Here is a 27,553-nt window from a genome sequence, read left to right as displayed (position 1 = left end):
ATTATATTGTTTAACTATTCAATAATAAATAAGACATTATAACAAATCATGTATTCCCTATTTTCATTTTTATTTGAAATGTTTTTTTTTAAGGAAATTGTGGTTTACTTCATACAAAATGGGAAATTCTTAATATGCAGACTATGTAGGGAAAAAAGTAATAATTACCAATTGAAAAAAACCTAATGATGATAAAAATGAATTTTTAACCATGTGCATAAAATTAGAATAATGAAAATCTTCACCCACATCATAATTTTCATGATAACTAAAACAAAAAAAACCTTTGATAACGTTTTAACTGCACTGGGAAAAAGATAAACAAATTTTTCTTTAGATATACTAAACACATTGTTTGCTCTAGATTATTTTAAACAACATGTAGTATACTAAGTCTTTTGCATATATATATATATATATATATATATATATATATATATATATATATATATATATATACACATATATATATATATATATATATATATATATATATATATATATATATATATATATATATATATATATATATATATATATATATGCAAAAGCATATACATATGCCTATATTTATATGCAAATTTTAAAGGCAGCCCCTCCACTGAGTCCAAATATATAAAAACTATGGTCACAGACCAGCAGCAATTGCAATTTTTTTTAATGTGTCAAAAGTTTCACTAAATTTGCAACAATTCAACACATTTATTCCTTCATATAAATATTATATTACTTACTTAAAATAGAATCCGTTATTTTATATGTGAATTATATATCCATCTCTAGCATTATCACACAGCATATTATAATTTAAGTTTATTTTCAAGTCATCCATAATTTGTTCTCTGCAATTTATTTTAACTAACACTTGAATTATAGTGGTAACTTTTACTCCGTAAAATAATACAAAAAGCAAGGATACAAAAATAATATCAAAATAGTTACACCAAAATACAATAGGTAATTTAAAGTACTAGATTTGGTGAAAATTTGTGTGAGGTATATTGGCCTGCTTTCTGCATTGTTCTGGTTAGGTGCTGTGTTTTCAAGCTTTGGAACTTTAGCATCAACGACAACAGGAGGAGGTGCAGCTTCAACTTTCACATCTCCCATCTGTGACTAGAATAAACAAATCACATATTTCTCAGCTTGATAAATATTTTTATATTGCGTGTATGTTTTTCATAAAGTTTTATTTCATTATTTTGTGATTCCTTTTCAAATTTTAATTAATGCTGAGATTATATTTTCCTAAACAAATTTGAATGGATGCTTTTACTTGACTACCAAAATATAATAATTCCATCTACTCATGTTAAGAAATGTATTAATCATATTATAAATTGAAGTCTAGTACTTACTGAAGTAGTAGTGAAAGATGGTTTGGGGTTTCTTCTAAGGCTATCAGTTTCTACAGATTTAGTTGCTGTTTCCACACTTGATAGATCTGGAAAAGGCCTGTGAGGCTTGGTCTCGTTTTGATGATCTAAAAACGTTACACAATTTATGTGAAAAAAAGTAAAGCAATCGTTATTAGCCTTAAAATAATCAAGTGATTTTATTTTTAAAGCCTTGATTTAAAATAAGAAAAATTAAATAACTATATACATAGCTAATCATTATGTAGCCCTTAAATGTATGTATCGCCTTCTATCAATAATTTAAAGTATTGGTTTTCTTCACAGCAAGAGACGTATTTTTATTTTGAAGTACTTTTATTTTTTGTTGTGTTATTTAAAATTTTCTATTGTATATGTTTCTGTTTAGATGTGATGAATGATTATCCTACCATAACTAAAATTAAAGTAATGATTCAATAGTAACATTTCTTCTTCTTCGCTCCTAATTTTCAATGTGTGAAGTGATTCCCTCTAACGTTATTAATGTTACGTGTCAAGTTGTGTTATGCTCTGTGAATAACGTTGTCTCAGATTTTAGCCTGATTTTCTTTTTGTCTTTGCTTCCATAGTATCATTTATCCAACCAAAAACATACTACAAGGCAGCAGTTTTATTTTTTCATTTTAGAGTTGTCTCTCTAGAAGAGTTGCTATCCCCAGCCCAGGGATTCGAACTCGAGACATTTCTGTTAAGAAACCACGGCTTTACCAACTCAACTACGCTGATCCCAAGTAACATTTAAATAGTTACACCCAAATGCACTAAATTATTTACCAGAGTTAGTTGTGGAAGTCGGTGTATGTTTCTGTGTTGGCTTTTTGCTATCTCCAGCCCGGGAGGTTCGAACTAGAGACTTTTCTGTTAAGAAACCATGGCTTTACCAACTCAACCACTCTGATCCCAAGTAACATTTAACTAGTTACACCCAAATGCACTAAATTATTTACCAGAGTTAGTTGTGGAAGTCTGTGTATTGTTTCTATGTTGGCTTTTTTCTCTGTTCTGGCCAGGTTCTGGTCCTTTAGAAGTTTCTTCCTCCTTAAACTTTGGAGCTGTGTCATCGGTTGGCGGAGGTGGGGATGAAACTTTAAATATCATATCTTTCACCTGTGACTAGAATATAATAAAACAAATCATCAGCAATAATTACATAACTCTTCGACAGTTCATTTTAAAGTTCATTTTTTTGTATTAGTTTGTATTCACTTATAATTTTTAACATAGAGCTGAGACAGTATTTCTCTAATCGATTCTATCCAAAAATACCATCTTTAAATCAAGTTCTATTACTCATTCATCACTAATATATTTGATAACTGGTCATTGTTTAAAGAGTATATAGCTGTTTACTTATCTGCCAAATATAATCGATAGCAATGTTTGTCATTTAATAGTCAACTTTATATTTACATTTATTTCAGTGTATGCAGCTAAAGGCAAAGCTGAATAGTTTCTTGCTTTTCTTTTTTTTTATGACCATTTTGCTTCAATAATGAAAATTAATTCACCTTTAACTCTTTTAAAACTGTTGTCTCTTCCTTCATGGAATCCTAAAAAAATTAACGAAAGATTCAAAAATTAAAAAAGAACTTGATTTTCTAAGTTGATATTTAAAAAGCGACTTATATTGTAAATAAAGACTATTTAAAAATATTAATAAAGATGGAGAGATATGGACAACATGCAGTGTTTCTTGCAGGGGGGACACTTGAAATTTGGGGTTGGACAAAAAATTTCGGGGGGGGGGGTGGCGGACGCTGTTAAAAGTATATATTTTCTATATAAATTCCATTTCGTTCGGGGAGCAGTAGACTTTCTTTGGGGGGCTCTGCTCCCAGAAGAGATGCATCAAAGAAACTGACATGTCAAGTAGTAGAATGTGCTATTATTAGCCAAAATGTTTTGAATTTGGTTTCCAGAACTCTACTGCTTCTGCCCTATTGACCATCAAGCCCAAAAGGGAAATTTAATTATTTTTTAAAGGAGAGATTGCATTGAAAAATATTATTAGACCAATACAATGTAATGTTTCCTATTAAACTAGTCATCCTTAAAATAACTTACCATTAAAGCACATGTAGTGTTTTTGCTCTGTTCGACCAAAACTTTTAACTCTTCATTATTCTGGCGGAACTGCTCGACTTTTTGCCTGGTGTCTTCAAATAGGCCTACAGTATCACACTGTCCAGTGATAAATTCAACCAGAAATTCTTCATTCTTTTTATTCTCATCCACATTTTTTTCAAATTCTTTTCTCAACTTTTGACAATTCTGATTGAGCATGTTAATTTGCGATGGCAGACTATGAGGTGGATGCTGCTGAATGATAGTGTAACACTGAGTTTCTTGGTCCATTTTAGAGCTTTCCTGTAATACACAACAGTAAATTACTTTTTGCAATGTTGAGTTTTTAAACTATTAAAGAACAGAAAAGAAAGAAGATGTTTGAAAGATTAGACATTAAGATTTACTAATTTATCTTAAACAATATAACAAACATATAAAAGGAGAAACATTAAAAAATAAGGGTAATTTATTATTTGTTTTAGTTTTATTATTTATCTGGGCCCACTTTGTGGTCCTGTAATCTCATTACTATCTGTAAATTTCCATTGAAAAAATTTAGAGTATTCAACATAATCAATTGCTGTATCAAAATATTTTTAAACATTACATGTTTTTTATGATTGATAGTCTCAAATAAAGTAAGCCAGTCTATTTAAGCTTGGAAATTAATTCACAGTAATATCCTACATGTGTTGGCTGATTGCTTTTCAAGGAAGTGCTGGCAAAGGGCTGAGTGTTTATTCTAAAGCCACCAGTTTCTAACTTGCTGGATTCTGGGCCCACACTAGATAAATTTGAATAAATTCTGAAAGGGTGTGTCTCACTGGGGTCTTCTAAATATAAAGAAATATAAATCTTGTTATCAGGGCTAATGGTTGTTAAATACATTCAATAAAACTTCATATTTTATATACTTTTGGTTTAACAAAAGAATAGCTATTTATCTTGCTCCTGTACTATTTTTTTAAAAAATGAGAAAGTATTTGTATGTATGCTTTTATAGCCTATATATTTATGTGATTAAAAACTGTTATACTGCTGATGGTCTTTTAAAAACTCGGTAATCTTTTTTTATATATGTAAAATTGTTTTAATTTTTTTTTTCACTCTTCTGTACATAAAGTTAAAAAAACTTACTAAACAAATGGTGCATCAACTGATCAATTTTGTCCAATTCTTTGTTAGCAGGCTCTGTAAACTCCTAACAAAAATATTCATAAAATGTTAATTAAAATTATAAGTCTTATTTGTACATGTATGTGTCGTATTTGTACATGCATGTATTTCCAAAAACAAATTTATTTTTATTAATTGTTGGATTATGTATAATTTTTTTTTTTTTGCTATTAAATTATGACTTTTAAGTTGAACTTAAAAACCAAATGTAATCTGTGTTTTTAAATAAGGATTTATACTAATGTTATTGGATTTCTTAAGCATGAAATGAAACATATTTAAAAAGGATTTAATGAGAGATAAATTGTTTTAAGGGAACTCACCTTAGCTTCGGGGTTTGTAGTTATAGATTCCAAGAGTTCATACAAAGTTTCTCTAGCTTCCTGAAGCAAATTATTTCCTTCGTTATGATTTTTATCAGCAATGTTTTTCTTTGACCATTTCCTTAGCGCCTGAAAAAAAATATTGATACTTCATATTTTCAAGCTTGTATCATAATAGTTTTACCAAGTCATTTCATATACTTAAGTATTGTTAGGGACCTGTGTGGTCTAGCAATAGAAAGCAGGCTTCTAACTTTAAAGTTATGATGTCAAATCCTAGGCTGAACACCACACGGTGTCCCATGGCCAAAGTTTCCCTTATTTCCAAACCAGGTAATGTGATGCACTGCGGCACGATGTAAAATCCTTGTTGAAGCCCACATGTTATGCAGTTGGTAAGATAGGTCAGAGAAATATTTTATCCTTAACCCTGTTCCTGCCTACCTAGCTAGCGAGGGATCCCCTTCTTTGAGCCATTAATGGCTAGCATTGTATTGTAGCTAACGTGCTATAAGTATGTCAAAATCTCTAGTAAAGTGTAGGTTAACAAAACTAGTAAATACAAAAAAAATTGCTATACCCATGATCATATAGGTAGAATTGACTCTTTATTTTTAGAATGAGCCAAATTATTTTTGAAATACAAAAGAATGAAATAAAAAAAAAACTTTTTTTTTGTAAAATACAAATATCAATTCTGCATACCTTTGCCTGAAATAGTTTAGCCTCAGGAGTACTTAGTTGCCTAAAACCATCGACAGCTTTACTGTATTCTGATTTTCTCATTGCTATCAGCGACGTAGCAAAAATAACTTCAGATCTGATATGGCTAATACTTTCTTGGGAGATCACATTATCTCTTGGCTCTTGAAAAATCCTGGCTGATTGAAGCTGGTAATTGTTTTTTCTGTCAGTGAAAATAATGAGTAATTATAGTTACAAGAGTAGTAGTAGCAAATGAAAAAATAAATGAGTTGTTTTTTTTTTTGTGAAATAAAGTGTGTATTATATTTCTTTTTTTGGTTGGAAGAATAAACAAATGTATTGTTTTTGTCGATGGAGTAAATAAAGTTGATTCTTTTATAAGTGAAAAAACATATTTGGTGTTTCTTGTAGTTGGAAATGGAGAAACATAATCGATGTTTTGTGTCATTAAAAAAATATATGGCTTTTATGGTGGAGGAGGGGGTAACAAGATAAAACAAGATATAAACAACTGATGGAAAATAAATCCTACTTTTGGATTTCTTCAATAGAAGATTTGGCATGGTTCCAGAAAACAGCAGCTCTGTTTTCTAGAGCTATGATCTCACTAGAGGAGGAGTCAGCACTTGTTTTAGCCTGGCGTAACACTTTCAACTAATAAAACATAAATATGCTCAGGTCAGAGAAACTGATAAGCATATATATATATATATATATATATATATATATATATATATATATATATATATATATATATATATATATATATATATATATATATATATATATATATATATATATATATATATATATATATATGTATGTATATATATATATGTATATGTATATATATATATGTATATATATATATGTATATATATATATATATATATATATATATATATATATATATATATATATATATATATATATATATATATATATATATATATATATATATATATATATATATATATATATATATATATATATATATATATATATATATATATATATAAGGATATATTTTGCTTTAAAAATATTTATTTTTCTTATTTTTCTAAAATTTAGAAATAAATAGCTTTTAGAGCTACTTATTTCTCTTAAAACAATATGTTTAAACATCTAATATTTTGAAAGCTGTATAGAGTATGCAATTTTATTTTGAGAATTTCTTCAGGTTACCTGAAAATGTGTATAGATCAATTATTAATAATTATAATACTTATTGATTATGATAATGAAGCTGGCGATTGTAAAAATTATAAATATCAACAATGAGCACACCTTTTCATCTAGAGATTTGGCAATGTGCACCAAAAGCTGCAAAGACATTCCATGAGTACCTACAAGCCTTACAGTCTCCATGCCTTGAATGAGTCTGTGTCTGAATCTCATTTCCTTAGGACTTTATGTATGAAGAAAAGAATACTTGTTAAAAAATTTCTTTTGGTCTAGTTTGTCTTTTAATAATTTTTAATGAAATTGAAAAAAAAGGTTTTACTTGAATGATTTAGTGAAGAATTGATAAGCTGCTGACCACCATTTAGCCTGGTCATCTGTACACAATTGTTGTTTTAGACAAACAGGAAAAAGAAAACTCTGCATAATTCTTGTTTCTTCATTTGGATAGTCTGTAAGTTTGATTCTACTGGCTGTGCATTGAATGGTAGCCATAAGAAATACCTAACAATTTAAAGAGAAAAAAAATATGTTTAAAAATGTGAAACGCTTTTTGCATATTTGTATTCAGTTATTAGCTAAATATATTTTGATCAAAATAGTATTTTTTATCTTTTATACAAATAGAATTTTATCTAGTTAACTAAACAAGTTGGCTTTTAAATTGTAGTAATTCTTGTTGCAATATATGATTTTCAATGAATTTCACACATTTTTTATCAATATATTCACCAACATATCTGTTTGACAGAGAGAGCTCATTACACTTGTTTTAATGTTTGACACACCAAATCGTAAATTCTCAATATGAAAAAATGGATCTGTAAGTGAAAGAAGCTTAGTTTGACAAATAGAAGGTATTATTGAATTTTACTATATTTTTTATGACAATTTTTTTTATCTAAACCATGTTTATAAATATATATATATATATATATATATATATATATATATATATATATATATATATATATATATATATATATATATATATATAAATATATATATATATATATATATATATATATATATATATATAAAAGAGATAGATATTTATATAGCTTACAATAAGGTTGCATATGCATGTCTGTTGTGTAGTACTGAAGACACAACCAAACAAGACTTGAAAGATCTTTTATGTGTACTTCAAACGATACTGAAAAAAAAAAAAAATGGCTGACATAACTCAAAATAATCATATATGTGTTAAATAATAAAAAAATTTCAAATGATAAAAGAAATTTTATAAAAATTAATATTTTTAACAGAACAAGTTATGCCTTACTTTTTTTTCTTGAGATTCTTCTTTTTTGTTTAGTTAAAGAGGTCTATAAAGCATTTTTTAAGGTGTTTTGAATTTTTACAAAAATCTTTAAACTTAAAATGTTTGCTAAAACAGCTTTAAAATTTAGAAAAAAAATTACAATTAGAAAGAAAATGTTATTTAAAAATAAGTTTAAAAAAATTTATGTATTAATTATTTATGTTTACATTATATATACATATATTATATTTGAGCATATGTTGGTAGTCATTATGTGTTTGTTTTGTTTTTGTTAATCTAATACAATCACCTTCATCAGCCTTCGGAAGCAGATTTTCGGTGATTAGCTGTGAGAAACTAGTGCTTCTAAATCTTTCACTGGCATTGCAAAGGTACGAATCTTTAAGAATGATTTTATCATAATGTTCATCATAGAGAATTTGGCAGACAGTTTTGTGCCCTTCCACTGTTAATATTTCTGCCTCAATACTTTTGCTCCAGTCTAGGGTATTTCCATTTGCCAAGTTGTGTAGGATATGACCTAGCATTGTAAATAATAAATATTGTTTCTAAGAGGTAAAAATATTAACTTATGCACATTGTTTTAATATGATCTTTACTGTATGTTTATTGATTTAACAAACAATTATTGAAGAAATGATTTTCAACACTTAGAAAAGAAAAGAACTTGTCACTGCTGTTTATAGTGTCTATATCAATGTATCTATATATTTAATTTATGATCCAGGGAGTAGGCCCTATTTAAAAAAAATTATTTTACTAAACAAACTTAAATCATTTCTACAAAACATGTAATAATCATCATTTTTTGCAAAAAAATTTCAGCTTTTCAATTTATTAATACATGCATATTATATTGTACTAACTTGGAAATTAAAGTGCTTTAAAATTATCCACATACCAACTTGTGAATATCGGGCATAGCTTTGCATGCTCCACCATTTGTATAACTTTCTGTCCTTGATCACGGTACTCTCAGGTAGAATAGGGTCAAAACTTAGACTTGCCAGGAAACAGGCACCAGAAAACTTTTCAGCAGCCTCCCAATGTAGAAGACACTGTTCATTTTATATAATATTTACACTTGTTATATTTATATTTTGTAGCTTTACTGTAACATTTTTCTGTTTGTATTCTTTATATCAAAAATAATAGTTAAAACTTAATAATAACCTTATATGCTACAAAATATAATCTAATTAATCCTGTGCTTAACTTTCCTATACAATTTAGAGTCAATATCTTTTTTAATACTACGAGGGTAACATAATTTATCACCTTTTTCAGTGAGAACAAATATGCATAAACTTTACATTTTTCAATAAAATTTATTGGCTAAATTAGTTATACCTTTTGTGCTTTTTTAAGCAATAATACACCAGCCAGAAAGAATAGTTGAGCCTTGGATTCTTGTACTATTGAATTCCATTACAGTGTCATTGAATTTGAGCTCCAATGCGTTCTTTAGTTGTTTGTCAAAACTGTATAATTTTAGATATTATTTTATAACATGTTTAATTTTTGTTGCCTTGTCATCTTTTCAAAGTTTTACATTATTTTACAACAGAATAAAAAATTTTTTTATTAATTATAGCTCATTATCATAATATGCTTTCTTTTAAAGAAAAACAACATTTTATTTTTTGCTTTATCGTAAACAGGGTATAGAGGAAGTATTGTAATCGCACTGAATAATTAAGGATATTTTGACAATTTTCGCCGTTTTACACCCCACCTACTTTATTATATACAGATCATAAAGGGCTTATTGTTACAGTGCAAAAAATCTAATAGAGGTTTTGACAGACTAACGTTTTACAACCTTCAAGAACGGAAAAAAAAGTTGGTTTTGCAATTTTGTCTATGTGTATGTAGGCTTATACAGGATAACTGAGTACCATCGATGGAATTTCATATAAAACTATTATGTCAAATTTGTACTTCTGTATCAAATTTTGAATGATTTCCTCTAACCGGAAGTGGTACTTTACCCTATTTCCTAGTGAACATTTTAACTTAAGTACTGTTTCAGTTAGATAACATTTAATTTGTAAGTAAAAAATCTAATGTTTAATTATTTTCAATTTTTAAATAACCTCCAATAACTGGAAGTGTTACTTTATTTTATTACCTTTTTATTACCTTTTTCTAATAACGTAAGTATCGTTTTTATTTAGGTGAACTAAATTTTATTCAAAGATATGAGATATTATTATCTTAAATCTTTCTTGAGATATTTTCGAAGACTGTGAGTACTACTTTATGGCATTTCCCTTTTTTCAAAAATATCACTTCTACTGGACCGATTTTTTTCAATCTTTTCATGTAGGTAAATACTCAATGATATAAAATGTTTGACTTAATTAAATGTTTAATTAACTATATAAAAATTAATCAATGTTTCCTTTATAACGTACTAACTGTCTGAGCTATTATACACGTATTGTATGCATTAGTTTGGTGCGCAACTATTTTTTAAGTATTAGAAAATAATATAAAATAAAGCGGGATTGATCTCCCATGAACTTTCTCATATATTCGTATACAACACTGAAGGGATTGGCAAATACAGTTTATTCGGGCTATAGACATGTTTCTTATCAATTTTTAAATAGAAATAAATCACAAAGAAAAAATAATTATGCACCAAATGAACAGCAATTGTGTTTAATAGTGGAGAAATTTAGTACTTTATTTGAAAAAGCCTTGATTGATTTTCTAAAAAATTAGTTAATCATCTAATTAAGTAACATTTTAAGTAACTATACATTTTTTTCAAGTAGAATAAGTGCCACTTCCAGTTACCATATTCGTCAACCTAGCTGAAATGGTACTCAAGTTATCGTGTTCCTGTACACACACACACAGACTGGCAGACGGACAAGATTGAAAAACCCCAAGAGGGGTATAAAACGTCGAGACTTGTGAAAATTTATATTTCGATTTTTCGTAATATTACAATACTTCGATAAATTTCGTATCCAAAAAAGTAAAAACATTTCTATATCCCGATTGCACTAAAAGTTTTATATACCAAGATTCGAGAACGTTTAGGGGAGATAACTCCCTCTTAATTCAAATGATTTAATCTGTGTTGCTAATTAAAGTGGGAAAATAAGGTTTAGGTTAATGCTTCTGTTATGAATACCTTTGTACGGCAAAAACACAGTCTTCAACATCTGATGTCCCCATACACAAGTAAGCATAGTTTCTTAAGATGTACAAGTACTGTAAGTTGTAGTTACGATCTTTTTTCATCTCAGACCAAAGCTCGCCATACTCCTTGAGGAAATAAACTAAGATTTATGAAATATTTGTAAAATATTCTTATTACAACATAATTAACAGAAATACATGAATTCTAATTTATCTGTTAAATCAGGTTTTGATAAATATTTAAACTTTGAGACTCGTAGTTATCTAATTTTTCTTATCTTTTATTGTGTCAACACAGAAAGGGTCTAATAATATTCTAATATAATTTATTAAATCTACGTAAAGTAACGCTTGAATTTATTAGTAAATTCAAATGCTAGTTCTAAAATAACCTGATAACTTTATACACTATGCGTTCGTTTTATAAACTTTTAACAAATCATTTAAAATAAAAATGTGTGGACCTATTAATCAAGAATATTAGCAGAATGTGAAGCACCTCACCATAAAGACATACTGCACTTGCTCAAACCAAAGCAGGTCGTCTTGAAATTTTGTCTCTTTGTTGATGGTGAAAGCTGCATCATACGCCAAGACATACTGGTTGGAACTAGTGTAGGAACTGATGAGGTCGAGGTGCATATCTAGCTGACTTTTTGCTGTTGCACTCTGAAATAAGATATGGGTTAATAGTGTTTTGTTCTTTGTGAATCTGAATTGTTGTTTATTATAAAAGGAAAGTTTTTAAATATTTTACTTGATACAAACATGCAAATGAATTTATTTATTTATTTTAAGAAACAAAACATAACTTTAAAAGTATATAATTTATTATTTCAATTTTTTAAATTTATTATCATCTAGTTTTATGTCTACCTGAACATAGATATTGCAAAAATAAATATATTTAAACATTGCATACATTTTCTGATCTTGACATATTGTGTATGTGTGCCTGTGAACAATATAGATAATTATTACATTTTGTGTTTTAGCAAGCTAGAAAGATAAATAGGGATCTTCAATAAATGACATCAATAAATTACGCAGGGGAGAAGAGGGGCGTAATCCTGTGCAGATGTGTGATTTTTAAGTAATGCTAGAAACTGACTTTATGCTGTTTTTTGTCTTTTGAAAATTGTTTTTGTAAATTGTAATAGAAACCGATTAATTTATTCTATGCTAACCTTGCTCAGTCAATATTTTAGAAAGAAAACGATGTTTTAAAAAAATGGAAACTGCAATTTCGAGGGGGTAAAAACCTTTCCAAAAAGTTCAACGTTTTTAATGGATGACCCCTTTATTCAAAAAAGTTCTGAATTAGTTGAATAACTTAATACTTCATGGAAATTTTTAAAAACATTTTTTGCTTTATGCTTATAATGTTTCAAAGTACAGTTGAAATAGAACAGTCATCTTCAGTTTTATCTAGAGAATACGTTAAAATTAACTAACAGCAATTTTTTTAAATTTTAATCAGTACCTTGAGTCTGACTGCTGTGCAACTTTTCGGGTACTCTTTCTCACACTCACTAAGCCAGTACTATATGAGAAAGTAACCAACCACAGTTAAATTACATTAAAATAAAAAAAAACTGTTTATGTTTTATTTTATTTAAAAGTTTAGGCTTTAACACACACATTTTATTTTAACATAGAATTTAAATTATAGAAATGTATTTAAAATATTAATACTGTTTATAAATACTTTACCTGCAGAATGATTACATCAGACTCTATGTCACAGACTAATTCACTTACTGAAAACGTAAAATAATTTTAACAATCTTTTTGTTATAATAGCTGAAATAAAATTTCTTTTTTAAATAAAAATTGACCATACTTTAAGTTCTTTGACTCCAGTAATTTGTGTTAAATATATCATATTTATATTACTTTTTAGTAGTAGTCTTCTGTATCTGGAACCACCACTTTCTAATGCTCTGTGTGTGAAAAAACAAAGAAATATTAAATGTAATTTTATCATTGATATCTTAATAAAGTGTATAATATATTTAAACTAGTAATTTAGAGCTAGAAAAATAGAAACAAAAATGAGGGCGTCCATAATTGACAGTGCGCATTAGGGGTAGGGGAGTTCTACTGTGTTTTAATTTCAGCTTTATCTGGAGGCATGGGATGGGAGAGAAAACTATTTTTGATACGGTAGACATTTTGTATCTCATTAAAAATGATTTTTAAAATGTGTAAGAATTGCGAAAATGGCTGTGGGGGGGGGGGGGGCGGAGGGGGTAAATTTGTTTATGTTCTAAAAGTTATAAGGCTTTTTATGTGACGGTTTGGTTGATGCAGAAATCTTTGTCTACAATAGCGAGGATTCTTAAATAAATTAAATTTTTGTTTAAAATAGAACGATACCCAATATAAATTATATTTTGCCTAAAATAGCACGACACTCAAATTACATTACATTTTGTCTAAAACAGCACATTACATTACATTTTGTAGGATTTCAAAGCGTTTTTCTTGTCTCCCAGAGCTTCGTGTATTTCGGCCAAAAGTTCATGACCTTCTGGATTGTTAGATTCGTCCTGAAGGAATCCTTCCACGTACCTGAAAGATTTATTTTAATTAATTTTTTTTTAAATATCTCAAGCCGTTTTTTGTTTAAGTATATTTAGACGATGCACTCAGTGTTTACTAATGCTGTAGGCAAGTTTATGTTATACTTTTCGAGTTGTTGCTTGTGCTTACTCGAGCACCAGCCTTCCGATGCATCGTTGTGTATATACATGAATTTTTTTTTCTATTTCGATAGGTGGGGTGGGGGTGTAATCTAAATAAAGACCTATACAAAAAGAAAACAACTGTGTCCAAGCTGACAACTCTACTGATATTTTAATCTGTTGCCTTTTAAAAATATTGTCAATTACCTGTTTTCACCCCCCCCCCCCCGCACCCACACACACACGCATACACACAGAAATTCCTCACCCTCAGTGAAAGTGTAAGTGTTATAGAGATATGGATTTGATAAGAATAAAGGATACGGATAAGGAAAAGATTGATGGGGTTAGGGTCAAGCTTGAGGATGGAATTATATATATATATATATATATATATATATATATATATATATATATAATATAAATTTATCTGGGATTAATGGCCGGAGTTAATGAGTGAGGAAGTGTAACTGACACGGTGCAATTGATTTTAGCTTACCGTTTGGCTGTGACATAATCTTTTTTAGTCATGTAAAGCTTAGCAATAGCAAGTCCTGCACCACGTTTCTGACAATTTATATATATATATATATATATATATATATATATATATATATATATATATAAATATATATATATATATATATATATATATATATATATATATATATATATATATGTTAGGTAATATACACATACACACACACATTTATATATGTATATATATATATATATATATATATATATATATATATATATATATATATATATATATATATATATATATATATATATATGCATGTATATTGTAATGAATAAGCGTTTAGGATAGCTAATGTTTAATAAAATAATAAGATATCTAATAGCCTTTCGCGAACGTGCATTACACCAGAGCAGGGGTCTCCAAACTTTTCAGTCTGAGGGCCGCATTAACTATTAAAATTCAGTTCGGGGGCCAATTTCTTCCATGCATGTCTTTGATTTTTCTGGGCAAAGTTCCTTAGCAATCACCAACGAACTATTTTTCCTTGGACAAAAATATCTCCGCGGGCCGGATGAGAGGACTTCGCGGGCCTCATCCGGCCCGCGGGCCGTAGTTTGGAGACCCCTGCACCAGAGCAACAACCAATAAAAATACTTCAGTAACCATTTTCTCGCTTATTTTATTTGAATTAATGGAAACAGAAGTCGTAATGTAAATGTGCATCTATCAGAACAAATACTAGACTGAGCTAACACTAGTTGCCAGTAAATTAACATTGGGTGAATTACTGTATGCAGTGTTTCTTTCAGGCATCTCTTCGGGGTACGTTTAAAAAAATGAAATCGAATTGATATAGATAATATAACCTTTCCCAAATGTCCGCTCCGAAAGTTTCAAGTCCCCCCCCCCCCCCCTCACCCCTCCCCCGGGATAAAAAGTCTGACAGAAACACTGATTGTGTGGCTGTTTCGATCTAACCCAATCCACTAGCGGAGAGGATTTATGTCGACCACCCACAACCAATCGGTTGTGTTTAAAAAAAAAATACCAAGTGACGTATTAAAGAACAAAGCAAATAAAATAATATTACCTTGACATCTTTCCGATATTCTGCTAGGATAGATTGCACTTGTTTATCAATTTTAGCTTTCCTTGCCGCCATAGACGATTCTGTTTTTTTAAACATGGGTGGAAGGGGGAAATGGTAGAAATGTATGTTACGAATAAGAGAAATAAGTGAGAAGTAGAAAGCAGTCTAGCTCTCTACAGCTAGGCCACGCCGGGCCAATTAACAAAATCATTAACATTTTATCTACACTTTATCTATATCTCAGGTTAGGAATCTGATTGAAGAATACCAGTGCATAATCAATTATTAAACGTAGGTTTTACTTTCACTTTCACGTTGCACGTATACCCAGAATCGACACATATCTGCGGGTGTTATCGATTATCGATTATTGAATATGTAGTTCTGGTCGGTCATGGTCTATCGACGAAGTTAGGGGTTGTGTTTTAAAAATATGACAAGGCATTTTATTTTTATTTTTAAAAAAATAAAGCATTTGATTTGGACTACCTTTTGGTCAGTCGTTTTTGTTTTCTTTTTGGCATTTTATCAGGAAAAAAAATACTCGTAAGTGTATTTTATAAGGAGCTGTCAATACCCCTCACCCTACTGACTACTGTAACACATCAGAAAAGTCGCCCCCCCCCCCCCCCCGCCACCCCCTGCACAACTGAATTATTTTTTGTATGTTTTGTGTTAATTGCAACGAAGATTTTTTTTTTTAAATTTATGCCTCTTTGGTGAGAAGTTTCAATTTTTGTTCTGAATATTTTCGTCTTTAAAGTCAAGTAATTATTAAAAATCTATCCATTTATTGTTTTAACTAAATGTATTCAAACACTCACACACACACACACACACACACACACACACACACACACACACACATATATATATATATATATATATATATATATATATATATATATATATATATATATATATCGATATTTTATGTATATATATTAAAAATAACAGACACAATGGACTTGAGGTTTTCCACTTAAGAAAGCATGGGTCGCAAGTAGGCCTACACTCGAAGAAAAGCAAATCCTCATGCAGACCAGAGCTATTTTTGTTGTTGCACAAAGATCTTTTAAAGAAGAACGTGAGTAGCATGTGGCGGCAGACAGTCGTGGAGTCTCCACTTCTGTTGCTAAGCATAAAACCGAGTAAGTGGACTGTGTCCGACTGGATACAACTATCAATATTCAATCGTCATCACGAGCCTACATCCTGAGATGTCTTGTTTGATATCTCAGGATGTAGGCACACACACACACACATATATATATATATATATATACATATATATATATATATATATATATATATATATATATATATATATATATATATATATATATATATATATATATATATGTATGTATATATATATATATATATATAGATATATATATATATGTATATATATATATATATATATATATATATATATATATATATATATATATATATATATATATATGTATATATATATATATATATATATATATATATATATATATATATAAATATATATGGGTCTATGAAAAAATGTGTGTGTGAGTGTCTGTGTGTAAGTATGTGTGTGAATGAGTGTGTGTGTAGGTGTCGAAGTGTTTGTGTTTGTGTCCGTGAGTGTGTAACCAGCGATATGGATAGATCCATCAAACGTCAGTACATAATGAACATATTGGTGCAATATTTATAAGGCCAAAATGTGTGTATATGTGTGTGTTACCCCAAAGTGCGACCAATGCCAGTTCTCGTATTGGCTAACTCTCTTGACCAATGTCCAAAGAGCTTAATATTGACAGTAAATTTCGTACATTAACCGGCCAATGCGCGAACTTGCCGGGATGTCCAAGCTAATAGAATATTAAACAGAATATATATCTGCTAATATAACTAACCTGTTTCACAATACTGCGTCAACCGAACTAATACATCGACCCCTTGAACGTTTCCAGTTAGAACAGAATGTATATTTTTACTACGTTTGATCTGTGTAGCTTACTTCTGGTGTTTTATAATACTGTTTGGGATCAATTTACACGACAGCAGTTTGAGGGTAAAGGGTAGTGCGTGAAATATTCTGAATTTGAAAATGAAACTAAAGTGGTTTCCACGAAAACATGTTATCTTATCCGAGGCTGTTAATCAACGTGTCTTTGTAGGTTTTTCAAGGGCTTTTATTGTTTCAAATTGCATCACGTTTTAAAAAATGTTTGTAATCGTACACATATAAATCATCTACAACGCCTTTATGTTTCATAGATATATTTCATAAACAAAATATTCTTCTTCTCTTTTTTGTTTCCCGTTTGTGTCCAAGGCAGATGAAGTAGAGTTCATGTGTTTCAAAGACCTCGGCACAGAGGGGGATGATATGGTCAGTACTATACTCAGCAGCCTGTCTTTCACTAACGTGGTGGACTCAGTGACGTACTAGTGATTTGAACACGGAGACTTCCCGGTTAGCAGTCTAGCTCTCTACAGCTAGGCCACGCCGCGTCCCATTAACAAAATCATTAACATTTTATCTACACTAGATCTTTATCTCAGGTTAGGAATCTGATTGAAGAATACCAGTGCATAATCAATTATTAAACGTAGGTTTTACTTTCACTTTCACGTTGCACGTATACCCAGAATCGACACATATCTGCGGGTGTTATCGATTATCGATTATTGATTATGTAGTTCTGGTCGGTCATGGTCTATCGACGAAGTTAGGGGTTGTGTTTTAAAAATATGACAAGGCATTTTATTTTTATTTTTAAAAAAATAAAGCATTTGATTTGGACTACCTTTTGGTCAGTCGTTTTTGTTTTCTTTTTGGCATTTTATCAGGAAAAAAAAAATACTCGTAAGTGTATTTTATAAGGAGCTGTCAATACCTCTCACCCTACTGACTACTGTAACACATCAGAAAAGTCGCCCCCCCCCCCGCCACCCCCTGCACAACTTTAAAAGTTTCACCCACCTTCTACTTTCCACTATCACCACCCCCTTTTAAAATAACTATATTTTTTTTAATGGAAATCGGCATGTATTTAGGGGTCATCCATTACGTCAAGCTTTTATTGACGATTTTCTTTTTCTCTCCATTTTCCTCCGTCACACATCGTAACAAAAAGCCCCCCCCCCACACACACACACTTAAAATGACGTCACACCACAGTCTACACCCCCCCCCCCCCCAAAAAAAATTGCAGTTGAATTTTTGTTTTAAAAATTAAACATCGATTTTGTTTTTCTAAAATATTGACTGAGCTCGGTGAACAAAGAGTATTTTAGTCAATTTCTGTTACAATAATTTTAAAACAGTTTTCTAAAGCACTAAATAACGGCTAAAATTCAGTTTCTAATAATTCGGTGCAAAAGCGTGACGTCACACTGTCACCCCCCCCCCCCCCCTCCTCTCCCTCATCACACGTCAAAATTGACCTTTTACCCATACTAGTGTGACGTCATTTATGTACATTATGACTAGGGGCACTAAAACACATGTTGAATTATGTTGCATGTGCCTACCCACAACACTAAAACAAGAAATGCTTTATCTCAGCTGTATTTAAAGACTGGTAATAGTATCCAGGTTTCTGATTACAAGAATCAGTAGGCCTACATGCCGAAAAACATATCACACGTCTTTGAGGAAGGGATATAACCCAGCCATGTGTGAAAGATAACCGAACCATGAAAAGATCACAACTCAACCAGGAAATAATAAAAAAAAAGGTTTGTCAAGTGTGTTGGTGACAGAATTACAACACGCGGTGTTTAGTCTGAACTATTGAATATGCTACGTAGTTGAAGGGTGGCGTGACGTGGAGAGGAAGAGGGCTGTGGGTATGTGGTATTGTTTAGAGAGACATGGTGGCAGCGTGGTAGAAAGGTAGAGCGCGTGACCACTAAAAAAGCTGAAAGCCTCGGGTTCGATTTGTCATTTGTAGACCACCCAATTGAGCTCAGGGGCGTAGCAACCCAGTCCGGCGCCCGGGGTGAGATATCGATTTAACGCACCTACCAGTTATATATATTGTTATTAGAAATAGCGAAAAAGCCCCCCTTCCCCCCCCCCCCCTCCAGCCATTTGAAAAAGTGTGGGGCGCTCCAGTCACTGTATCTTAACAGTTATTTTTGTGTCACACACGTGATATAGAAAACAGAATACAAAGCCGTAAAGTCAAGTAGCAGTATTTTCTTTACTTCTACTGAGTATAAATAATTAAGTAAAGCAGATCAGAATGAGATCTCTATTTCATTTTCCTCCCCAGGTTGGCGCCCAGGGCGGCCGCCCCACCCCCTCCTCCTCTAGCTACGCCTCTGAGTGAGCTCAGCTAAAATAATGTCGACGGGGTCTTTTAATTGGGGGGAAATCTCCTTACTACAAAATCTACCAGAGTTTCTTGCAGGCACATCTTCTGAAAGGAGGGAGGGGCATTACCTTATTTAATACGACCCCCGTCCTCGAAAATTAAAATCGCCCCGCCTCCCCCCCCCCCCCCCACCCCTTTGAAAGAAACACAAGTACCAAGAGAAGAGAAAAAAAGCTAAACTGCATTCACCCTGTTTAACTCTATAAGGTCCCAAAAGCAATACACGTAGTGTATACTCACTGTTAAACAACACTGATACGCCAACGTCTCACACCATTTATTTCCATATTACATAGTCGTTATAGACGTTTTAACTAACCTGGACATTAATTGATCACAACGTTGAAAAAAAAAACGTCTTTTTTCCGTCAATGATTTAAAATCAAACAAGGCAATGCATGCATTATAATGATTGCATATAATGACACGCCTGTCATCACTAGCTGGCTAAGGGAAATAAAAATTCCTATGTGTAAGCCAAGGGAATGACTTACAACTTCCCCGTAACAGTCCCCCCCCCCCCCACATCTCCTCCTTTGTTAATCAATACAGCGCTCAAGCGTTGATACCCGACCCTCTCACAGCCGATACTATCATTAATTAAAATGAAACGAAACACCCGTGTGTCTGTGTGTGTACATGTCTGTACATGTGTGTACGTGCGTGTGTTATTGTGTGTGCGTATCTGTGTGTAATTTCAATTACATGCTTATAATGAAACTAAAACATCAATGTGATTTTGCGTGCGTGCGTGTTTATATATGTGTGTGCGCGTAAGTGTATTTGTATGTGCGTGTGTATATGCCTGTATGTGTGTGTATGCTGTTGCAATCTCATATTCCATTATGGGAAATTCAGTTGCGGTTTGAAAAATCGAAACACAACAAGGTTTGCGTGATTAAAGCACACTCGGCGTTTCCTGGAAAAGTGGATCAATGTGAGATTGGAACAATTATCGCTTCATTGCACGCGAAGATTTCTGCAAATGCTAGTCAATGTCAGAGTGGGGGTCGTATCTTGTCCTCGTTTCTTACCGCAATTAGCGAATATAAATTAGATTGATTTTCACGCACGAAAATAACTGCTTACTATTTAAAGTACGGTAACTCTTGTTTACTGTTTATAGCACGGTAACTCAAACTAACTATTTAAAGTTCCGTAACTCTTGTTAACTATTTATTTATTGTGCGGTAACTATTGTTTACTATTTAAAGTTAGGCAGCTCGTGTTTACTATTTAAAGAACGGTAACTCGTGTTTACTATTTAAAGTACGGTAACTCTTGTTTGAAGTATGATAAATCTTGCTATCGTGTGTATAAACTGAAACTATCTAAGATATGCAAATAGGTAAAATCCAGGTCAATAAATGAATTGATGGGAGAATAAAGGCATGACAGGATGAAAGATTAAATAGAGGATTTGTTAGATGGGAGAAAAAGTAGATAGTTGGATGAGATAATCTGTTGACCAAAAGTTAAGAAACTGCCGATTTGAGATGCGAGAGGTACGGGGATCGATTCCATGCTACCGTTACAGGAATTTTTTTTTATCAAAAGCTGAGCGACAGATGTTGTTAGAGGAATTTCCACCATACTACTAACTTTATCCACGTTCGTCAGTGGACCGTCCCTGAGTCCACCCAACTCTGATGGGTACCTAACTCACGTTAGGGAAAGTAAAGGCGGCTGGGCATAGTGCTGACCACACTATCTCTTCATATGCCGAGGTCACAGAAACAAGTGAACTCTACTTCACTTGCCCCATACACCGTCAGGTTTTGAAAGGGAAACTTTACTTTTTTTTTACTAACTTTATTTGACTAAGATTTGGGTACACAGGTCGCCAAGAAAGGGGGGGGGGGGGGCCCTACCACAGGAGAACGTGAATGTTCACAGGTTGTGATGAAGGTGACTTCGAGATTTGAGTACACAAGACGTCAAGGAATGAGATATATCACTGAAGATCTTGACTATTCACGTGTTATTTGATGATTGATTTAACATACAATCTCGATGTATCACTTTCAGACAAAGAAGGGGGCACTTTATCTTGAGACAACATTACAAGTCAACACTATATTGAAGAGATAACTAAACGCAGCGGCGTAGCTAGGTCATCCGGTGCGGTACTCATGGTGTCAACCCCTCCCCCTCACCAAAAAGTACATATATATATATATATATATATATATATATATATATATATATATATATATATATATATATATATAAAATTGTGCTTGGTCAATAGTAACGATGTTTTTTCTAGTCAGTTACTATTACAACAGTATGTAACATTGTTTTCCGTATAGCTAACAAGTTTGAGTCATGGTGTCAACACACACACACCCATGTCAGAATCTTAAGTTTGTACTAAAAAAGACTTTTTAACTCTAATTAATCATTACGTGAAAACTCTAATTAACCATTAAGTGAATTGGCAAAAGCATTTTTCTTCTATTTATTTTCCTTTTTTTTGTCTTGGTGTCACCCCCCCCCCCCTAAACGATGTTCAGCCTGTGCGGTCCACACCCATCGCCCCGCCTCGAGATGCCTCTGACTAAAAGTAGATGCCTTCTCCCAGCTAAGACTTTACAATAACTTAACACTTTCTTCTGCAATATCACTGTTTTCTATAACATACATTTTAACAATTTTCTAACCAAAAATAAACGTTTAATTTTATATTTTCACAGGATGTATAAAGGATTTATAAATGAATGAATATAGAAGAGGATCTATATAGAATTATAACTGACGCAATAAATGTATAATTGGAAGTATGGATGAATAATTGATGAACAAACTGATGATGGATTTGGTGGATGGATGGAGGGATGAATAATTGAGAAAATTGATGAAAAAATATACATCGATGAATAAAGTAAACAATGATCAATTAAATGGAACTGTTAATAAATAGACCCAAGAATATTTCATAATGTATGGATAAATAACAGACTACAGTAATTAGGTCACATTGATTAAAAAAATATCAGATTGTGAAATAGGTTGGTACAGGTCTTGCTGTGTTTACAAAGAATCAGTTAGTTTTTTATAGTAAGTTTTTACAATTCCCGGAAAGGCCTAGCCTGTAGTTTCATTTTCACAATAATGTTTCACTCGCTGCTGCACGAAAGCCGTTGACTTAATAGCCCAGTGGCGTTATCAACATAGATTCAAATAGCTTACAGTCGTTCATGGCGTCTAGAAAAGCTAAAGTTGATAAACAAGTGCAATCTATTCTAGCCAGAAATCGGACAGATGTGCAGGTAATATTGTTTTTTTTAAATGTCTTTTGTAGTTTAATTTGCCATAAACATGTGAGCGTGTTTTGTGGTGATTTGAGAGAGGTGGGGGTTGGTGACAGTGTTTCTTCAAGACTTTTTTCTCCGAGGGTGCACTAGAAATTTTTTTTTGAGGGGGGGGGGGGCTAAAATTTCCCTGGGGGGGGGGACGACACACACTGGTAAAAGTATATATTTTCTATATAAAATTCTATTTCTTTCGGGGCGTAGAAGTTTTTTTGGGAGGGGGGGGGGAGGAAGAGACCCGAAGAGATGCTTGGAAGAAACACTGGTTGGTGATTATAAAAGATTCAACGGTAAATTGACAATGTTAAACTGTTGTCTAAGGCTGCTGTCGGTCTTGAAGATAAGCACATTTTATAAAGATGCTCTGGCTCAGTTTTTTGTTTGTTGTTTTTCAAATGCATTGTAGATAAGACTTGTGTTAATGGGTAGGCTCAGTAGCGTAATCAGCTCTTATTCGTGTACTGGTTATAACCATTTTATGTTACACTTTTACACATTTGTGTGTGTGTGTGTAAGTATGAATGTAGGCCTATGTACGTATATACAAATATATATATATATATATATTATATATATATATATATATATATATATATATATATATATATATATATATATATATATGTGTGTGTGTGTGTGTGTGTGTGTGTGTGTGTGTGTGTATATACATTATACATAGGCCTATTTTATAAATTTATGTAATTTTTTTTAACTTATAAATATTTTCCGAAACGAATATAACTGGGAATACCCTGGTTTTATGATATTCAAAATTTTAATTAGGTGCAGGGTCCATGGGGTTGACTACTCCATTTTAAGCACGTAAATTTGCATAGAGAGATACATACACATTGTACATACATACACATATACAAAGGTAACAGCGTAGTCGCAGACGACACTGTCCTGAATATGTTTCAGCACTTGTGTCAGGGGCCGATACTGTGTTTTATTTATTGGCCAACACAAAGATAATGGAAGGAAGCGAATTACGGCGTGTAAATAAATCGTGTGACAGGTTTTAGCAGGGTGTGCTATTATAACTTGTGTAGGCAGATATCGTCCCATCATGTTTGTACACGTTGTAAAGGGCGAGAACTGTATGAATTGTATTTTTTTAAACACTGTAAAAATGTGGGAACGTGAATGTATCATTACGAAAAATACTGACCTTACTTCGTACCCCTAATACTACAAAACTGTATTATGCAACGTTTGCAGTAGTCACCATCCCTTTCGAACTATAAAGAAAAGTTAGGCTAAATAAAAATATGAAAAACCACTCATTAATTTTTTTTTAGAATATGTGCACTCTCCTTTGTGAAATATTAATCTCTAAGCAAGTAGTAATTTTTTTTAAAATAATTTATAGTATAGATAATTAAATTGTAAATCAACTATATCAGAAAGCTTTGATAAGTACTTCTTAAAAATTATCTCTTATTTCTCGAATTATCTGGACAAACTTCCTCCCTTTCGCAGTAGCTTAGGTAGGGAAGGGAGCAAAATAGATAGTTCGTCCCGGATACTGCAATGGGTCGTTAATCCTCTGCGTCTATCGAAGATATCGTTTAATAGTATGCAAATAGGTAAACTCCTGGTCAATAAATGGATTGTTGTGAGAGTAAAGGCATGACAGGATGAAAGGATAAATAGAGGATTTGTTAGATGGGAGAAAAGGTAGATAGTTGGATGAGATTAATCTGTTGACGAAAAGTTAAGAAGCAGCCCCTAGATATAAACAGAGTTTCTTCCAGGCATCTCTTCGGGGGGGCTTAGCCCCCCCGAAAATTTTTTACCGCCCCCCCCCCCCCCGAACGAAATGAAATGTATATAATTTATATAGAAAATATATACTTTTAACAGTGTCCGCCCCCCCGAAGAAAGTTTACCGCCCCCCCCCCCCGAAGATTTCAAGTGCCCCCCCGGAGAAAAAAGTCTGGAAGAAACACTGGATATAAACCACTGATGTTTGGGTTGTATAAGCTAAAACATACGTGTAAGATATTAAGCAGCATTGGTATCAGAATGCAGACATTACTGAATACCAAGTGACGAGAAATATCATAAACACCGTTGTCGAAATGTATCCAATGTTGGTTTTTTTGTTGGTTTTTTTTACGTTTACGTGTGTAAAGATAATAATCATGTTAAATTACCTTTATATTTCAGCAACGAGCACAGGGTTATATCATTGCCAAACTGTACTTTGATATTAAAGAATACAGCTTAGCTAAACAGTAAGCTTTGTTGTTCAATAGAATTTTCCTCAATATATATATATATATATATATATATATATATATATATATATATATATATATATATATATATAGGCCTATATATATATAATTATATATATATACCTATTTTTATTATATAACTTAAATGTTTAACTGTCTATAAATTTCTACTAAATTATCGAGGAACAGTTTATTCGATTTATAAATAAAAACTGACTAAAACACAATATTAACCTTTCTCACTTAACGTATAACAAGCTAGTTTTAAATAATTTCAATTTTCATCCATACATCTTTTTTTCCAAACATCAGGTCTTGTGTAGCATATAATTAATGCATAATCCCTAAAAGGACCCACAATTAATAACGTCATTCTTGTTTATTATTTTAGACTATGGTTTATAACTTATATTAACAACATTAAGTTGTCGTTCTTAAACAAAGGGATGTAACTAAACAAATAACATTCTATTTTTAACTAACTGCCAAGAGCGTGACGTCATTTGTGGGTGACTCTCAACTGTACGGCGATTCAATCTGATAGCAATTTTCTTACAGGTATGTTGGAGGTTACCTTGTTGAGAAACCCAGAGATCCTCGCGCTAATGAGCTTCTGGGTGAGATACACGAAGCTCTTGAGGACATGGAAGATGCTGTGGAGTGCTACAAAAAGTAAGCTCAGGGTGAAAATGATAGTAGCCTACTACATTGGAATTTTGTCTTTGTATCTCTAAATAATACTCTTGGTACAAGTACAACCTTTTCCAAAAACAACTAAAATACTTTTAATTAACTCATTCAGGGGTAAATAAAAAAAAACATTCACTTAATTTTTTAAGAAACTAAAATATAAAACTTCCAATGAAGGTATGGTATTTTGTTTTTTCCCTATGAGTAATAATCAAGTAAAAGAAAAACTATTTGTAATAGGCTATAACTTTTATAACATTTATGATACCAGTTAACATTAAACTCACATCAGCATTGTTGGGTTTAGTTTTTGTAATACCAAATTGTATATCAGTCTCCTTTTTAAGTTGTAACTAATGTTCTTTGCTGTTGTTTTTTTTTTTTACTTTAAGAGCATTTGAGAGCGGTGACTCTAGATACAACCCAGTTGTTCTTAAAAGTAAGTCATTACATGTATAAAACTTAAAGACAACTGAAGATAGGGCTACATTTAATAGTTTTATTTTTAAAAACTTGTTTGTCTTAGTACTGGTTTTCCTTGGTTCAACTATATAGTTTATAAATAGAGGCTTATTATCACTTTTTAGTTATTATGAATTTGTTTTCGCAGTACTAGTTTTAATTAATTTCATAACTATTGACAGTTTATTTTATGGTATGTTTTCAAGAAGATAATTTGAAAAATTGCAATTAAATATCCATACATGTTTCTTTATTTATTTTTTTAGTCTGTGAAACTTACTGTGACATTGGAGCCGATGTTCAAATCTTAAAGGTATTTATTTTCAAACAGACACAAACATACACAAAAACACATACATACATACACACTATAAGGGGGCCTATGTATATATATATATATATATATATATATATATATATATATATATATATATATATATATATATATATATATATATATATATATATATATATATATATATCTTGGGCCAATCAGCTCTGTGAAGATTGGGGGTCATCTGGCCTACCTCAATTTGCAGCCCAGGCTTTGTATTTTGATTCCTAGGGCTAATTCATCCAATCATCAATGACATGAATTATATTTGTAAATATTATTTAAATGTTGGAGGTGGGGGGGGGTTAAGTATTTTAAAAATATGATATGATGTTTTCATACTTAGAGACCACCTGGGCTTGTTTTAAACTATTTGTTTTTCGTAAAATGTTAATCTTCTTTAGTACTGGCTTCAAAAGTGTGAAGGTCTCTACCCAAAAAGCTGCACCATAGTCAGGCTCAAGGTAATGTTTTGGTATTTTTTCTGACATATAAAGTAATCCTAGGGTTCTGAACTTAACAATTTTTATAAGTCTCTAATCAAACTGTTGAAGGATATGTGTAATCCCGACAGCATGATCAGTAAACGAA

General features: G+C 31.4%; 3 protein-coding genes across 3 annotated transcripts; 1 reads left to right on the top strand and 2 right to left on the bottom strand.

Annotated features, from left to right (window-relative positions):
- Positions 1-825: 825 nt before the first annotated feature.
- LOC131951221 (E3 SUMO-protein ligase RanBP2-like) lies at positions 826-9,189 on the bottom strand. The gene is made up of 16 exons (XM_059313562.1): positions 9,037-9,189; positions 8,425-8,655; positions 7,917-8,006; positions 7,583-7,671; positions 7,173-7,354; positions 6,956-7,076; positions 6,201-6,322; positions 5,669-5,870; positions 4,964-5,092; positions 4,602-4,665; positions 4,152-4,297; positions 3,462-3,764; positions 2,906-2,947; positions 2,345-2,510; positions 1,359-1,483; positions 826-1,116 (listed from the first exon to the last, which is right to left on the bottom strand). Exons 1-16 carry the CDS (start codon positions 9,065-9,067, stop codon positions 886-888), a joined length of 2,274 nt encoding a protein of 757 aa, XP_059169545.1. The 5' UTR covers positions 9,068-9,189; the 3' UTR covers positions 826-885.
- Positions 9,066-17,595, bottom strand: LOC131951222 (RANBP2-like and GRIP domain-containing protein 2). Its single transcript, XM_059313563.1, has 12 exons — positions 17,448-17,595; positions 15,553-15,632; positions 14,478-14,545; positions 13,752-13,865; positions 13,188-13,234; positions 13,005-13,051; positions 12,775-12,834; positions 12,214-12,246; positions 11,796-11,960; positions 11,284-11,417; positions 9,486-9,616; positions 9,066-9,193 (listed from the first exon to the last, which is right to left on the bottom strand). The coding sequence occupies exons 2-11, from the start codon at positions 15,622-15,624 to the stop codon at positions 9,499-9,501; spliced, it is 858 nt and encodes a 285-aa protein (XP_059169546.1). The 5' UTR covers positions 15,625-15,632; positions 17,448-17,595; the 3' UTR covers positions 9,066-9,193; positions 9,486-9,498.
- Positions 17,596-23,083: 5,488 nt separating this feature from the next.
- On the top strand, positions 23,084-27,450 carry LOC131951190 (RANBP2-like and GRIP domain-containing protein 8). Its single transcript, XM_059313528.1, has 6 exons — positions 23,084-23,191; positions 25,406-25,473; positions 26,035-26,148; positions 26,559-26,605; positions 26,895-26,941; positions 27,367-27,450. The coding sequence occupies exons 1-6, from the start codon at positions 23,120-23,122 to the stop codon at positions 27,448-27,450; spliced, it is 432 nt and encodes a 143-aa protein (XP_059169511.1). The 5' UTR covers positions 23,084-23,119.
- Positions 27,451-27,553: the final 103 nt, after the last annotated feature.

Source organism: Physella acuta, unplaced genomic scaffold, assembly GCF_028476545.2.
Source record: "Physella acuta isolate Inbredline_101_S28 unplaced genomic scaffold, ASM2847654v3 ptg000804l, whole genome shotgun sequence".
NCBI lineage: Eukaryota > Metazoa > Mollusca > Gastropoda > Physidae > Physella > Physella acuta.
This window is presented reverse-complemented; position numbering and strand designations above follow the sequence as displayed.

Excerpts from the sequence above, each read along its gene's own strand:
- LOC131951221 (XM_059313562.1), bottom strand. The coding sequence starts at position 9,067 with ATGCAAAGCTATGCCCGATATTCACAAGTTG. Across the intron at positions 7,355-7,582 it reads TCTGTCAAACAGATATGTTG|GTATTTCTTATGGCTACCAT; the intron begins GTGAATATATTG and ends TTAAATTGTTAG. Across the intron at positions 1,484-2,344 it reads GACTTCCACAACTAACTCTG|ATCATCAAAACGAGACCAAG; the intron begins GTAAATAATTTA and ends TAACGTTTTTAG.
- LOC131951222 (XM_059313563.1), bottom strand. The coding sequence starts at position 15,624 with ATGGCGGCAAGGAAAGCTAAAATTGATAAACAAGTGCAATCTATCCTA. Across the intron at positions 14,546-15,552 it reads AATATCGGAAAGATGTCAAG|AAACGTGGTGCAGGACTTGC; the intron begins GTAATATTATTT and ends ATAAATTGTCAG. Across the intron at positions 11,961-12,213 it reads ATATGTCAAGATCAGAAAAT|AGTGCAACAGCAAAAAGTCA; the intron begins GTATGCAATGTT and ends ATCTTATTTCAG.
- LOC131951190 (XM_059313528.1), top strand. The coding sequence starts at position 23,120 with ATGGCGTCTAGAAAAGCTAAAGTTGATAAACAAGTGCAATCTATTCTA. Across the intron at positions 25,474-26,034 it reads GAATACAGCTTAGCTAAACA|GTATGTTGGAGGTTACCTTG; the intron begins GTAAGCTTTGTT and ends ATTTTCTTACAG. Across the intron at positions 26,942-27,366 it reads CCGATGTTCAAATCTTAAAG|TACTGGCTTCAAAAGTGTGA; the intron begins GTATTTATTTTC and ends AATCTTCTTTAG.